Here is a 15,128-nt window from a genome sequence, read left to right as displayed (position 1 = left end):
ATTAAGTTAAACAACAAGCTTTACTCCCAAGAAACAACTGATACACAGCAGAGAAAGAAGGAAATTGTTGTATAGAAAGAGCAGAGCAAAATTTATGCAAAAACGGGTGAACAAAAGGAGCAGAGAAAAAATTATGCACGAGTCTCGTAAAATGCAAACAATAGTCAAAAGTGACTAAGAGAGCTGAATATGCACATCTCTATCTTCTTTTCCACAAACAATAAAAAAGAATAAGGAAGAAGGCCGGTTCGAGAAGTTCATGGATATATTTAAGAAAATTCATATAAACATATCATTAGTGGAAGCCTTGAAATAAATGTTCAATTATATCAAAATCTTGAAAGATATTCTCACCCATCAAATAAAATTTGAAGAATTCAAGGCGATAGCGTTTAATGAAGAGCGTAGTGCAATATTGCAAAATAAGGTCCCAAAAGGAGATAGATCCCGACTTATTTACAATTCCAATATCAACTAAAGGAAAGAGTTAGGTCGAGCATTATGTTATTTGGGATCAAGAATTAATCTAATGTCGTTATCTATTTACCAAAAGTTAGGTATTGGTGAAGCTAGATAAACTAAAGCTACCCTCCAACCAACATGCTGATCTTTCACTCATCTAGAACGCAAAATCGAAGATATTCTAATTCAAGTGGACAAGTTCATATTTCCAGCAAATTTTATCATTTTGGAATATGAAGCAAACCATGACGTACCAATTATCTTGGAGATACCATTTTTGAAAACTGGGAGAACAATTGTAGATGTCCACAAGAGAACTATAATGTTGAGAATGAACTTTCAACAAATAGAATTTAATATCAATGCCAACATAAAATATTCACCAGTAGTAGAGGATTGATAAAAAATTTATAAATTGACAAAGAATCCAGTTGCAAATAGTTGGAACAAGCAACAAGAAGAAGACAACAGCTGAAACAATTGCACTAAACCGCGAGCAGAATTGGATGAACTCGTAAGATATGTTTAATCAGTGGAATTAGAGGAAAGAAAAAATTTATCAATCAAGTCATCTATTGAGAGCATTCCCTTGAACTGCGTCTTAGAAGAACTATTTGATACATGGAGGATAGATTTCACAAAATTACTCCCACCCACGGCAGGATAGAGAGTTTCGAAGGGGCATCATTTCTTTGAAAATGGATAACTCAAAAAAAATGAGGAAAAGGGAGCTGACAAACGGTAAACAGGTAACAAGCTCCTTGGAAACCAAGTTATTTCTTTTTCTTTTTATTTATGCACTTACATAGTTGCATTACTTTCCTTAGAATGATATTTTTTTTCTTGACTTTATTTTTACTCTTTATCGTGAACAACTCGCAAGCCCCAATGAAAGGTAATCAACTTTTGTATGAGAATTAACTGTATTTAGATGTGGTTAATTTCAACTATTAGGGAGGCCAATTGCTTTTAGTCCATACTAGGATGTGATCAATGACAAATCTTATTTTCGTGTAAGTGCACGTTGCCTCATAGTTTCTTATTCATCTACATTTGCATTTGGTCTTACTTTATTTAAAATCATGTACACCTTTTCATGCAAGAACATGCAATGACACGAACACCAATGAAGAATTTTTAGAATGGAGAGATCCAAATTCGTCCAAGAAGATTTGCTAACTCCTCCAAGAAAGAAGTCCATATGGGAAAAAGAAATAGAGAGAAAATAATTATTGTGCATTCTCGGGTAAGCTTGAAATGAAAAGACAGCAAGGGGGACAAGAAATTGGCTGCTACACATCATAATTCAAATGCTCCAGCAAGCATACAACAACAGGTGGACAGATAGCGAACTTATAGCAGAAATAGTTCGAAAAATAACAGATTTATAGCAAAAGTATTTCCAAGTTTTTTGGAGGAAATTTTTAAAGAATGGAGTCACAAAAAATCTCCACATGGGGTAGAAGAGGAAGAGAACGCTTCCTCTAACGGTGTATAATGTAACACCCCAAAAATGAAAGGAATTAGATTCAACAAGAATAAGCCGCTCATGTAAGACCCAAATGATCAAAAGGGGAGAAATTAAAGGATTAGGCAAGATGATGATCTCAAGCAAGTCATTCTTATACCCTAACAAGTAATGTTAAGAGTTTAAGACCTATGGAAAAAAGGATTGGAAAGTAAAAGTAAGTGAAAAGGCCAAAAAAGTCATTTTTCCAATTATTAAGGATCTTCCCAGATTTTAGTTCCTTATCTAGAAGGAATTTCAAGATGCTCACCAAGGAAAAAAAATGACCAACATGAGATGAAGGATTTTTAGAAAATTATGGATTTTTCACGAAAAATAATATTAAAATATTCGGAAAGTGCCAAATTACCATAATACCCCTGGAAGAATGGGTAACTACGAAAATGCCCCTCTGATTAGAATCAGAGCATCTACAGTGACCATCTGAGAAATATCTCTCGAAACTCAAATCTCAACCGTTGGATCTTTCCCAAATTCTGATAAGATCTAGACAACGGACAGATCATCACATCCAACGGCTGGTATTCAAAACTAAAGTTGGTAAAGCCCAGATCAGAGCGGATTTTCCGATGAATTATCTAGAACTTTCAATCTCCGAATCACGCCGATTATAGAGCTTTCAATGTCGGTTTAAGCTCCTCCTATAAAGTTTGAAGTAGGAGCAACAATATGGAACAAGACTCGAGCAAGGTCGAGCACCCATTCGAGAGTTATGAGCGTTTAGTTTGTGGGTATCGTACTCTCGGGTTTCTTCCAAATTCGAGAGCAATTCTCCACCATTCCTCCTCAAACTTATTCCTATAGTTTCTAAACAAGATTACCCACAATTTCTATGAAGGAATCATGAGCTGAAACGTCATAGAACAAGATACCCAAGAGATCGAAAATTTGATGTTTCGGGTGAGTTGCATACCAAGAATGATTTCTCGAAATTAAGGACCCACACTCAAAGACATTCCTCCAAACCAAATCCTATGGCATGAGGAAAGGATATGGAAGAGGTTCCATGAAGAAATCGGGCCTTGAAAATCCCTAGAATCATTATGCTCTCAGAAATCCACCACCATATCTGGAAGACATGTATCATTATGCTCTCAAAATTGAAGACCAATTGAAGGAAGAAAAAGAGCATTAAAAAAGGTACACATCAAAAGAGCATTAATAAAGGTACACATCACAACCTAACACCTTTTCAAATTCTAAAACTTGGAACAAAAATAGTTTTGTGAATAGAAATGAATCAATGTCACCAAAAAAAAAAAAAAAAAGTTTGTGGCTGCTAAAAAAGTGGAGGCTGAGAGTTCTAATGGTAAAAAGAATGAAGCTTCAAAGACGGTAAAGGAGAAGTCTAGTTCTATTCAATGTTGGAAGTGCAAAGGGTTTGGACACATGAGCAAAGAGTGTGTTAATAAAAAAGTTATGGTGATAAGGAATGGTATACTTGATTCAGATGATGAATGTGAGGATCATGACTCACAGCTTGTGGAAGAAATCGCAGCATATGATGATGAGTATGTTGAAGAAGGTAATTCCATATCTTTGATCACAAGAAGGGTACTCAATGTTCAAATCAAGGAAGAGAAATTTGAAGATCAAAGGGAAAACTTGTTCCACACAAGATGTTTGATCAAAGAAAACCCATGCAGCTTTGTGATTGATAGTGGAAGTTGCATAAATGTGGTAAGCAACTTCGTTTAAAAAGACTTCAACTTTCTGTCCCTCCACATCCAAAACCGTACAAACTTCAATGGTTGACAAACAATGAAGAAATAAAGGTGAACTCCCAAGCTCTTATTTCTTTTACTCTTGGAAGATATAAAGATGAAGTCCTTTGTGATGTCGTACCAATGCATGCGGGGGACATCTTGTTCGGCCGACCTTGGCAATATGATAGAAAGGTAACATTTGATGGTTTGATGAACAAGTATACTTTTACTTTGTATGAAAAGAAATTTACTTTACTTCCGTTGTCTCCATACGAAGTACATTGTGACCAACTAAAATTAGAGAAGAAAATAAAAGAATATGAAGAACAACAGTGGAGAGAAGAAACTAAGATAAGAGTGAAAAAAAAGAAGAGAAAAGTGAGAGGGCAAAGGATGACTGAAAACCAAGAAAGAAAAAAAGGGTGAGAAAAAAAAAAGTGAGAAAAAAATATTAGTAGAGAAAAAAAAAACAATATTCAGTTCTTGTACGGAAAGAACGAAGAATTTGATTTGAGGACAAATTCTTTTAAAGAAGGGGGGGTGATATGAATCCAACAACTGATCACTTCCATGTACCGAAACGAGCAATTACAAGGAGCAATACAAAGAAGATTCAAGTATCAAATCAAGAAAATAATTGAGTGGCTGACATTGAAAAGTGATTAGAAGACTTGCCATGGGTAGTTGAATTACCAATTAAGACAATTTATGAATGCCTCATTTACTTCAATTTGTATTTAATAGCATTTATCATGATTTGTAGTTGGTGGTTGAACTTTATTAGGTTAGGGTTATCTTTTCGGCCTATTTAAAGGCATGAAATATCGATGTTTGGAAATCAATGGTTGAATACAAACAAAACCTTTGTGTTTTCTTGATACCTTTTTGGTGTTATTCTTTTCCAAACCTTGCTTTAGGTTTGATGTTAAAAATCGATTCATTTGATTAGCCATGATCAAGCTAATTTTGGAGTGAGTCTTGTTGGTATCTAAGTGATGGTGTTAATATAACATATGCGCGGAATCAATTTGGATCTTAAGCACTTTTAGAACAACAATTATAGTAAATAACTAGCATGTTCATAAGTATTAAAACTTAATGAGTATGAATACTAACCTTTTGTATTTCAAATTCCTTTTTCCTCCGAACCGGTTTCGAACCACCACTAGTGTCTTTTCCACTATCCTTCGGCCTTAGAACGGGATTGTGGAATCCGGTGAGTGACTAAACTTGGGAGGAATTTTGTATACATGAAGAGAGTGTTTGTGAGAGGTTTTTCACCAAGGAAGAGCTTACATGTACCATGATTACTCTATTTATAGAGTTATGTTTGCATGTTCATGCAAATTTGAGTTCACCAAATTTTGACGCTCAAAATTCCATTAAAATTTGTGGGCTTTGACCCTTCACCATACTTCAAGCTTTCATTATCAAAATGGATCACAAATTCTCTAGGCCATAAGTGGTGTTGCCACACATGCAATATATGAACTAAAGCAAATAATTCTTTATCATAGGTAATATATTTCAATGTTTGCCCATTTAGTTTTTCACTAAAATATATTAAGTGTGTTCTATCTTAAATTAAAACAATACTTGTTCCCAAACCACATCCATCACATTCAATTTCAATAGTTTTATCAAAGCTAGTCAAAACAAATAATGGTTTGCTTAATTTCTTCCTAAGAAAATTGGATGCATTCTTTTGAATTTCTCTCCATTTAAAAACAATATTATTTTTCATTAAGTTATTCAATGATGCAGCTATGGTACTAAAATTTTACTTGCACTTTTTGGTGTTAGCAAATCTCTAATGACTTTAACTTTCTTTTTATCTCCTTCTACTCCGTTTTTACCGACTATAAAGCCAATAGAGTGAACTTTTTCCATGCAAAAACTACACTTATTAAAATTAAATTTCTCTTATCTACGTGTAATCAAAACTAATTTAACATGCTCTACATGCTCAAGTAAAATCTTCAAATAAATTATAATATCATCAATATAAACAACATGTTTTCTCAGATATTTTCTCAAAACATTATATATTAAGCGCATAGGTGTACTAGGAGCATCAGTTAACCTAAAAGGCATAACAAGTTATTCATACAATCCAAACATAATATCGAAAGTTCTTTTCCATTCATCTCCTACATGCATTCTAATTTGATGATATCTAGATTTCAAAATAATTTTTATAAATATACATGAATCATGCAATAAATCAAGTATATCGTCTAACTTAGGAATAGGATGTCGATACTTTACCGTGATTTTGTTGATGACTCTATTATCCATGCATATGCGCCAAGTTTCATCTTTCTTTGACATCAATAAGTTTCATGTAGAACATGGACTCAAACTTTTTTGTATAAAGCCCTTCTCCATGAGCTCCTCCACTTGCCTTTGAATTTCTTTTGTCTCGGTTGGATTGACTCAATAAGCTGGCTTATAAGGAATAACAGTCCTTGGAATGAAGTCTATTTTATGTTCAGTACCTCTAATTGGGGGGTATTTCTTTATCTTGAAACATGTCTTCAAATTCAGATTGAAAAACACTAGGCAAAGCCAAGTTGTTATAGTTAGACACCAAAAATCCTCCATTGTACATAAGTACAGAGATTGATTTTTGTGAAAACCTTCTCACCTCTACAACGTAGCCAAATAACTCTCTCTCTTCCTTTTTTCTTCCATTTCATCTCTTTCTTCCTTTTTCTTTTTTTCTCTTTGATTTTTCTCATTTTTTTCACTGAACTCTGGTTTTTCTTTTAACTCTTTTCCCTCAAACTCTTTCTTTCTTTCATCCAACTTTAATTGATCAGCAAATATATTTGCAGAACTCAAAGGTACAAGAGTGGTTTTTATACCATCTTTTACAAAAGCATACCTATTCAAATAGCATCATACATAACCCTCCTATCAAATTGCCATGGTCGGCCAAGCCATATATCTTCAGCTTGCATTGGTAACACATCACAAATAACTTCATCTTTATATTTTTCCAAAGTAAAAGATATTAAAGCTTGGGAAATTACCTTCATTGTTCCAATATCATTGAGCCATTGGAGTTTGTAAGGTTTAGGATGATCTTGGGTTGGAATTTGTAATCTTTTGATCAACATGATACTTACAACATTGGCGCAACTTCCACTATCAATGACAAGACTCAGTCCCCTTGATGAAACACTGCGTGTGGAATAGATTATCTCTTTGATCANTGATTTTTCTCATTTTTTTCACTGAACTCTGGTTTTTCTTTTAACTCTTTTCCCTCAAACTCTTTCTTTCTTTCATCCAACTTTAATTGATCAGCAAATATATTTGCAGAACTCAAAGGTACAAGAGTGGTTTTTATACCATCTTTTACAAAAGCATACCTATTCAAATAGCATCATACATAACCCTCCTATCAAATTGCCATGGTCGGCCAAGCCATATATCTTCAGCTTGCATTGGTAACACATCACAAATAACTTCATCTTTATATTTTTCCAAAGTAAAAGATATTAAAGCTTGGGAAATTACCTTCATTGTTCCAATATCATTGAGCCATTGGAGTTTGTAAGGTTTAGGATGATCTTGGGTTGGAATTTGTAATCTTTTGATCAACATGATACTTACAACATTGGCGCAACTTCCACTATCAATGACAAGACTCAGTCCCCTTGATGAAACACTGCGTGTGGAATAGATTATCTCTTTGATCATCAACATCATTCTCCGTAACTTGAGTTTTAACAAGTCTTCTTGTTATAAGTGCCAAATGAATCCCATCTTCCAGTTCCTCCTCATTTTTCTGGACTTCTTCAACTATATCATTGATCTCCCCTCCGTTTTCCTCATCTTGGTTCATGATTGTACAAACAGTAGTGAAATATGTTTAGGACCTTAGACACTCAACTCATCGATTTTACACTCAGGGACACTCGTGTTTATACACACAAAGGTTGGTTGTTTGGGAAAGTGACTAAATTATGATCAAGGTATGCTAATATATGGGTAAAGAAATTCTGATAGTAGCAAGCTATTCAAGACAATCAAGATAAGTTAATTATGAAATAACAACAAAATAAAACAAGGAGTGACAAACCAATAAGAGACACAAGGATATTTTTTAATAGAATTGCACACTCAAAAATAAAATAAAAAAATTCAAAAAAGAAAGGACGTGAAGATTTTAAGAACGATCTAACTCTACTTTTTACAGAATTCGGGAAATTTAGAAGTTATCTTCAAGCGTAGATTATGAGAAAAAAAAAGCAAACACAACGGTTCTAGATTTAGATGGATTAAGAAAAAGATGTGAATCAAAGTTTATTTGATCTTCAAATAAACATGCAAATGATCTAAAAAAAAACGATAAAGATCGTTTATAATCACAATTGCAAGAACAAATATGATAAGATTTTTTTATTTATCTTTTTTTTTTTCAAGATCTCAATGTGATCTTAGGAAGAAAATGAAAAAAAAGTGAAAAGTTATGAATAATGGCGGAAATGACAGCAAGAAAATAAATGGACAGATTTAAAGAAAAGATAAACAATAGCAGAAATGAAAGATAAAATAAATTTTAGAGTCGGCCACAAAGATGTAAACCTAGGCTTTGATACCAAATTGATAACGCAACCTTAATCCTCAGCCCAACAAGAACCCTTGAATCAAAGTAATCAACACCTCCTTATACGAAATTTGGATCAACCAAGAGATAAGGCTAAAATTAGATTACCTCTTACGATCGAAGATCTAGCAGCAAGATTTGGAACCTTGTTTTAAATTGAGTCGCTCCACAATCTAACTTGATCAAGACTTGATTGAATGGTTCAGGTGCAATTCTTCCACAAGAATTGCTTGAAACTTAGAAATGGAAAATATGATGCTCGAATTTCTAAGGAAAACGTCTCAATTTGAGAACTGAATTACATTCATCCACGAATCTAAATTTTACAGAACATATATTGGGTATTCCTATTTAATCTCCACAAAAGAATAAGTCAAATTGACCATTTGACTTTTACATAATTTAGAAATTAAAAATAGTTCTTTCTAACAAATATTGATGTGTTTGAGTGGCTAATGCAACAAGTTTAAAATTAATTGACTCCTATGCTCGTAGGTTTAAATTCTGTTGTTGACATTTTTTAATCTTCTTGGCAATAGGTCGTTGACATTTTTTAATCGACATTTTTTTTAATTTTCTTGGCAATAGGTCCATTTGTAACACCGTGATTCTTATCACCTATTATTTAAAAACCATCATAGGGGTTGCCTCTAGCCTCAAACTACTATGGATGTGTACATGACCCACATGTGCAAGTGAGAATCCCCAAAGAGCTCGCACACCCCCTGGACCCTCTCTGGTCACTAATCTATAGCGACGAACGGAGGTTAGCGAAACCCTTGGTGTCATACTCCCCATGAAAATCTTGATCATCATACTGTGCGAGTTTGCACTAATCATCATAAATGAGGAAGTATCCCGATGTATATTTACATACAAAATGCATGAGTTTCCTATATTATTCATCTTTAAATCATCTTTAAGACACAACCCTATACACCGTTCACACATTCATCTAAGTAACATGCACGCATTGGCCTTCATACATTCATCATCATTTACATTAACTAAGGTTGTGTCTTTGAAAACTTGTCGTCATAATGCATCGTGACATTTAATACATGCACAACATCTTAATATGGAACATCGTCATGTTAAGTCATTCCATCATCATACGTCTCATCATCTTATTATTATGCATCATCATCATCATGTCAACATCATGTACATCATCACATCATCATATAACATCATCACGTAATTATCTAACGTCATCAAGTCATCATGTAACATAACTACATCATCATCTAACGTCATCACGTCATCACATAACATTATCATACCATCACATCATCATATAACATTATCACATCAATTATCTTTAGCCAATTTTTTAATTGATTCCTTTTCTTCTTCTTCTTTGCTTTTAATGGTCTTAGCAATTATTTTGGCCAATTTTAATAGATTTTTTTTTTTACCATTTAATGTTGTTGATCATGATTTTCTAAAATGATAGTAAAAATCTAAATAATTGAAATAGAATAGGAAGAGATGTAGATCTAATAAACTTTTATTCTCCCTGGTTAAACCTGTGTAAAGTAGTATTCTCGGTTTTCTCTCTCCTAGAAAATACTATCTTTTCTTTTGTTATGTTCTTTTTTTTTTTCTCCCTGAATAAGTGATATTATGTTGTTGGAGGAGGTGTTGTAATAAAATAAAATAAAAGTTAATTTTGAATATAAACTTGTCCTTTTATTTTTTAACTTTTAATTGGATCAAAATTGTACCAAAAAAAACTTTAAAAATGTTGTAATTTAAAGCTCTAATATTTTTTCATCTAAATATTACTACAGAAGTTCTCTGATAGGTTCAATAAATTTTAAATATTAATACTATTTTTGAAAATTTATGAATATTTTTTAAACACAAAATAAAGTTATATTTATATAATGATAAACTTATTTTTAAAACAAAAGTAGTGATCATAATATTTATGCGTTACATTATTAAATGGTTTAAATTAAAAAAGTTATCTCTTATTGAGAACAACTTTCTCGCCAATCAGCTTATCTTCTCTAGATGGTTGATCTTCCGTATAGTCTTCAATCACTCCGCTGGCTGCGGCGGAGGTGGCGGAGAGGGGAAGAGAAACGCTGTCGGGGGTGGCGGAGAGGGGAAGAGAAATGCCGCTGATGGTGGAGATTTAAAGAAGCTTTGGGCAGGAGGTGACAGAGAGGGGAAAAGAAACGCCGCTGGGGGTGGAGATTTAAAGAAGCTTCAGGCAGGAGGTAGTGGAGAGGGGAAGAGAAATGCCGCTGGCAGAGGAGATTTAAAGAAGCTTCGCACAGGAAGTGGCGGAGAGGGAAAGAGAAACACCGCCAGAGGTGGAGATTTAAAGAAGCTTCGTGCAGGAGGTGGCGAAGAAGTGAAGAGAAACGCCGCTGGAGGTGGCAGAGAAGTGAAAAGGAAGGAAGATAGAGATCTATCGGAATGCTTCAGGTCGGAACATGAGTCAGCAATGGCAAGAAATGGATGAGAGAAAAGTGGAAAAATGAATAGTAGAAAGAACCCTACAATATTCATCTTTTGTTCTTTCTTTCTAGCTTTAATGATTATGGAGATGGCAGGAAGATCTCAAACAATTTATAGGAATAATACACCTTTTGAAATAGTAAATACTAAATTTTTCTTTTAAAAAATTAGTTTAAAAAAAAACAAAGAAATTTAATTATTACCATAACTCCTTATATGTTATTACCAAAATTTATGAAATATTATTCCATTCTTAAATAAATATATAAAAACTCTAATTTTCTGGTTGATTTTATCAAAATAAACTTAAATATTTGATTCGTTGACAAAAAAAATATGAGACTTAAATAATAATTGCACGTTTTGTTTTGTTTAAAACTTTGATTGTGAGAATGAAAGATAATAGTGTGATTTTATTAATCAACATCTCAATAAGATATTTAATAATTTGTAATTTTAATACATTGATAGATTAAAATGAAAAATGTAAGGCATGATTCGGACCGGCTGGTAGCTTAAGTGTGTTTTGCCAATTTTGAATATAAAAAGAGGTTACATTAATAAAAATACTCTAAAGTTTCAGTCATACAATTAAACTTCCAACCAAGATAAAAAATGCGGTTAAATATTAAAAAATTTTAAAAAATATTTTATCGATAAGATTAATATAGAATTTATTTTTTAATATTATAGATTCATAATTTTTAGTCTATTATAAGATAAATAGATAAACATATAAACATATCATTCATATATGAATTGTTTTCTTAATTTTGGTGTCTTATAGCATTTAATATATAGAAATTTTTTAACCATTAATAGTATCTACCACAATCTGTCAACAAGCTCCTAGCTCCTACATAATATGGTGACTTATTGAGATATAATATTTGAAGTATATATTATTTATGGAATATATCTTAATATTCTTTCTTTATGATTTGATTTACAGTATATTTTATTTTATTATCCATATTTAACTAGTTTATATTTTTCTTATTGGTAGGTATTAGTTGTTATCTTGTATCCTATTTAAAGCGTATGAATATCGATGAAAATATACACCTTCGATCCTAATTCTAATTTTCTCATTCTTAACACATCCTTATTATATTCATCACTCTTACCCAGCCAGGATATTCACTTGTTCCAATCAAATTAAATGAAACAAATTACCAATACTGGAGTACAGTTATGCATGCTCTTATTGCCAAAAAGAAATTTGGCTTCATTGATGACACAATTGAAGAACCGTCTCAAGATGCAAAATCGACCGAATTTGAACTTTCGAATCAGTGCAACAGTATGATAATATTTTGGTTAACTCATTCAGTTGAAGCAGATATCGCGGAGGGTATTATTCACGCCAAGACAACTCATCAAGTATGGATGGATCTTCACGATCAATTCTCACAAAAGAATCCTCCAGCAATTTTTCAGATACAAAAGTTGATAGCAATGATGTCACGGGGAACCATGACACTGTCAGCATATTTCACCAAGCTCAAAGCACTCTGAGATGAATTAGAAGTGTACCGCACACCATTTACTTGTAATCAACGTCAAGTACATGTTGATCAACGCGATGAAGAGTAGTTGAACTACTCATGGGGCTCAATCAGTCTTATAAAACGGTGAGATCTAACATATTGATGATGACTCCATTACCTAATGTGATGCAAGCCTATTCATTACTTGTACAAGAAGAGATATAGCGTCAGGTAACTTCTGAACCAACTAAGAATTTCTCGATTTCATCAGCAGTGCAGAAGAAAACCACATATTCAAAATTTGCAAAGGATAAATCATGTGAACAATGCAATAAAAGTGGTCATACAATTGATTTGTATCGAATCGTTAGGTTTTACTGTAAATTTTGTGATAGAAGGGGACATACAGAAGATCGATGTCAACATAAAAATAATTCTAGAAGGGCAGTACAAATCAATTAACGCAACAATCGAGGATATCGATCATCTACAAATATGGCCGAAGTTTCTCAGTTGAATATAGAAGAACAATCACCTAATTCCATCCCAAATTTTTCTTCTGAGCAATTACAACAGATTGTACCTTATCTGCACTCAATCATCGTCCTTTTGGTAATTCATATAATAACATCAATATTGCAAGTTTGTTTCCAGTATTTGCATTATCTATTAACTCTACAAGCTTTAATCAATGGATTCTCGATAGTGGAGCTACGAATCATATAGTATCCAAAGCTTCTGTTATCACTGAACCAAAGGCTACCACCATATCTACGAGAAATTTCTGTAACGACCCGAAATTTTCTACTTAATTTAAGGTCGCTACTGTATACATACCATAAACATTGAGTGTGAAAGACTTCATTTAAATTCCATAAAACATAACCTTTAACTTAAAAACACAGCCATGGACTTACGTGTTTCGAAAACATCTTTAAAATGACACAACAAAAGACCAGAAATAAAATNTAATGATTTTACTCGATGTATTTGGGTTTTTTCTTATGCAACACAAATCAGAAGTACATCATTTGTTAGTAAACTTTGTTAAATTCGTTCAAACTAAATTTCATACTACTATCAAGATAGTTAGATCAGACAATGAGATTGAGTTCCTATCTTTGAAACCATTTTTTATTTCTTGTGGCATTGAATTTCAGCGCACTTGTGTCTATTCTCCACAAGAAAATGAAGTTGTAGAATGTAAGCATCGTCATATTCTAAATGTAGCTAGGTCTCTTCTTTTTCAGTCACAAGTTTCACTTAATTTTTGGGGAGAATGCATTTTAACTGTTGTTCATCTTATACATAAAACACCATCACCATTGTTATCTAACAAGACACCCTTTGAAGCACTCTACAAACGACCACCTACATTTCACCTTCTTAAAGATTTTGGTTGTAAGTGTTATGCAAATGTAGTACACCCTAAGCAAAAATTTGAAACTCAGGCAATTTCTTGTGTTTTCATAGGATATCCTTGTGGTCACAAAGGTTACAAGTTGTATGACATGCAATCTAAAAAATCCTTTATCAGTCGTGATGTTAAATTTTGTGAAGATGATTTTCCTTTTTCATCAGCTTCACAAACTTTGACATTAGCTCCTTCAACTCCCATTCTACAACTTCATGATTCATCCTACTCAAACATCCATTCAAGTCCTTTCCCTTCTATTCCTTCTATTCCTTCTTCGTCTCCTCAGCCTTCTATTACTTCCGAGGGTTGTCATTTCATGGGATTATGAAGTATTGTCACGACCTCCTTGGCCACTATGTCCGTGGTCACGTCTACGGCCTCTGTTATCTTTGTTATGGCTGTCACGTCCCCTCATACTTGAAAAAGAAGAGTCATTGCATCTTTCCTTTTCGTCCGTGTGAGCCACTTCTCATGTGTGAGTAAAAGGAATTTATCCTCCTCTTTCTCTTTGTAGCCACGAAGTCTCTCCTCATGAACCTTAAGATGACCAACGACCTCCTCAACCGACATGTTATTGAGGTCGTCGAACTACTCAATGGAGGTAACAATCTGCATGAATATTGGAGAACTGCTCGAAGGAACTTCTTGACAATGGAGATCTCCTCCACCACGTCGCCTAATGAACGGGTGTCGCTAATGATTGTCGTCAACTTCATGGCAAAGTCATCTATTGACTCACCATCCTTCATGCGGTTAGTCTCGAACTCACTCTTCAAGGTCTGCACTTGCTTCCTTGACATGTTCACGCCCACATGATTGTTTGCAGCGTCTCCCACGCTACCTTTGTCGAGTCGTTCTGTCCTTACGCTTCTCAATGTCACAATGCTCGACGGCATCCCACACGCCTTGTGCATATAAGTCAACACGAATCTTAATCGACCATGCTGCATAATTACTCTTCATGAGTAACGGGTATTGGAGCGTTGCACTCCCCTCCTTTCCTGTAACGACCCAAAATTTTCTACTTAATTTAAGATCGCTACTGTATATGTACCATAAACAATGAATGCAAAACACCTCATTTAAATTCCATACAACATAACCTTAACTTAAAACACAGCCATGGACTTACGTGTTTCAAAAATATCTTTAAAACGAAACAACAAAAGACCCGAAATAAAATAAATAAGCGTTTAAGTTTAAAACATCCTATTCTAGCCTAAGTCTAAGAAAATAAATACCACTATCCTATGCATGTGCCATGATCTCGAGTTGCGATGCCGTCGTCAGCCGTACAAAAATAATAGCACATGGCTTGAGTATTTAAAAAAATACTCAGTAAGTGACCCCACTATTGGGGTTAAATGCAACAATCACATGCAATGAAATGATGGGACCTATCTTTCGTTTCGTTTCGTTTTCCCTACGGTGCTAT

General features: G+C 33.7%; 1 protein-coding gene across 1 annotated transcript; it reads left to right on the top strand.

Moving 5' to 3' along the window:
* The first annotated feature begins 3,409 nt into the window (after positions 1–3,409).
* On the top strand, positions 3,410–10,790 carry LOC111784458 (circumsporozoite protein-like). The gene is made up of 2 exons (XM_023665156.1): positions 3,410–3,515; positions 10,354–10,790. The coding sequence occupies exons 1-2, from the start codon at positions 3,410–3,412 to the stop codon at positions 10,788–10,790; spliced, it is 543 nt and encodes a 180-aa protein (XP_023520924.1).
* Positions 10,791–15,128: the final 4,338 nt, after the last annotated feature.

The sequence above is a fragment of the Cucurbita pepo genome, unplaced genomic scaffold, assembly GCF_002806865.2.
Source record: "Cucurbita pepo subsp. pepo cultivar mu-cu-16 unplaced genomic scaffold, ASM280686v2 Cp4.1_scaffold000203, whole genome shotgun sequence".
NCBI lineage: Eukaryota > Viridiplantae > Streptophyta > Magnoliopsida > Cucurbitales > Cucurbitaceae > Cucurbita > Cucurbita pepo.
The sequence above is the reverse complement of the archived record's forward strand: the minus strand, read 5'-3'. Positions and strand labels throughout refer to the sequence as shown.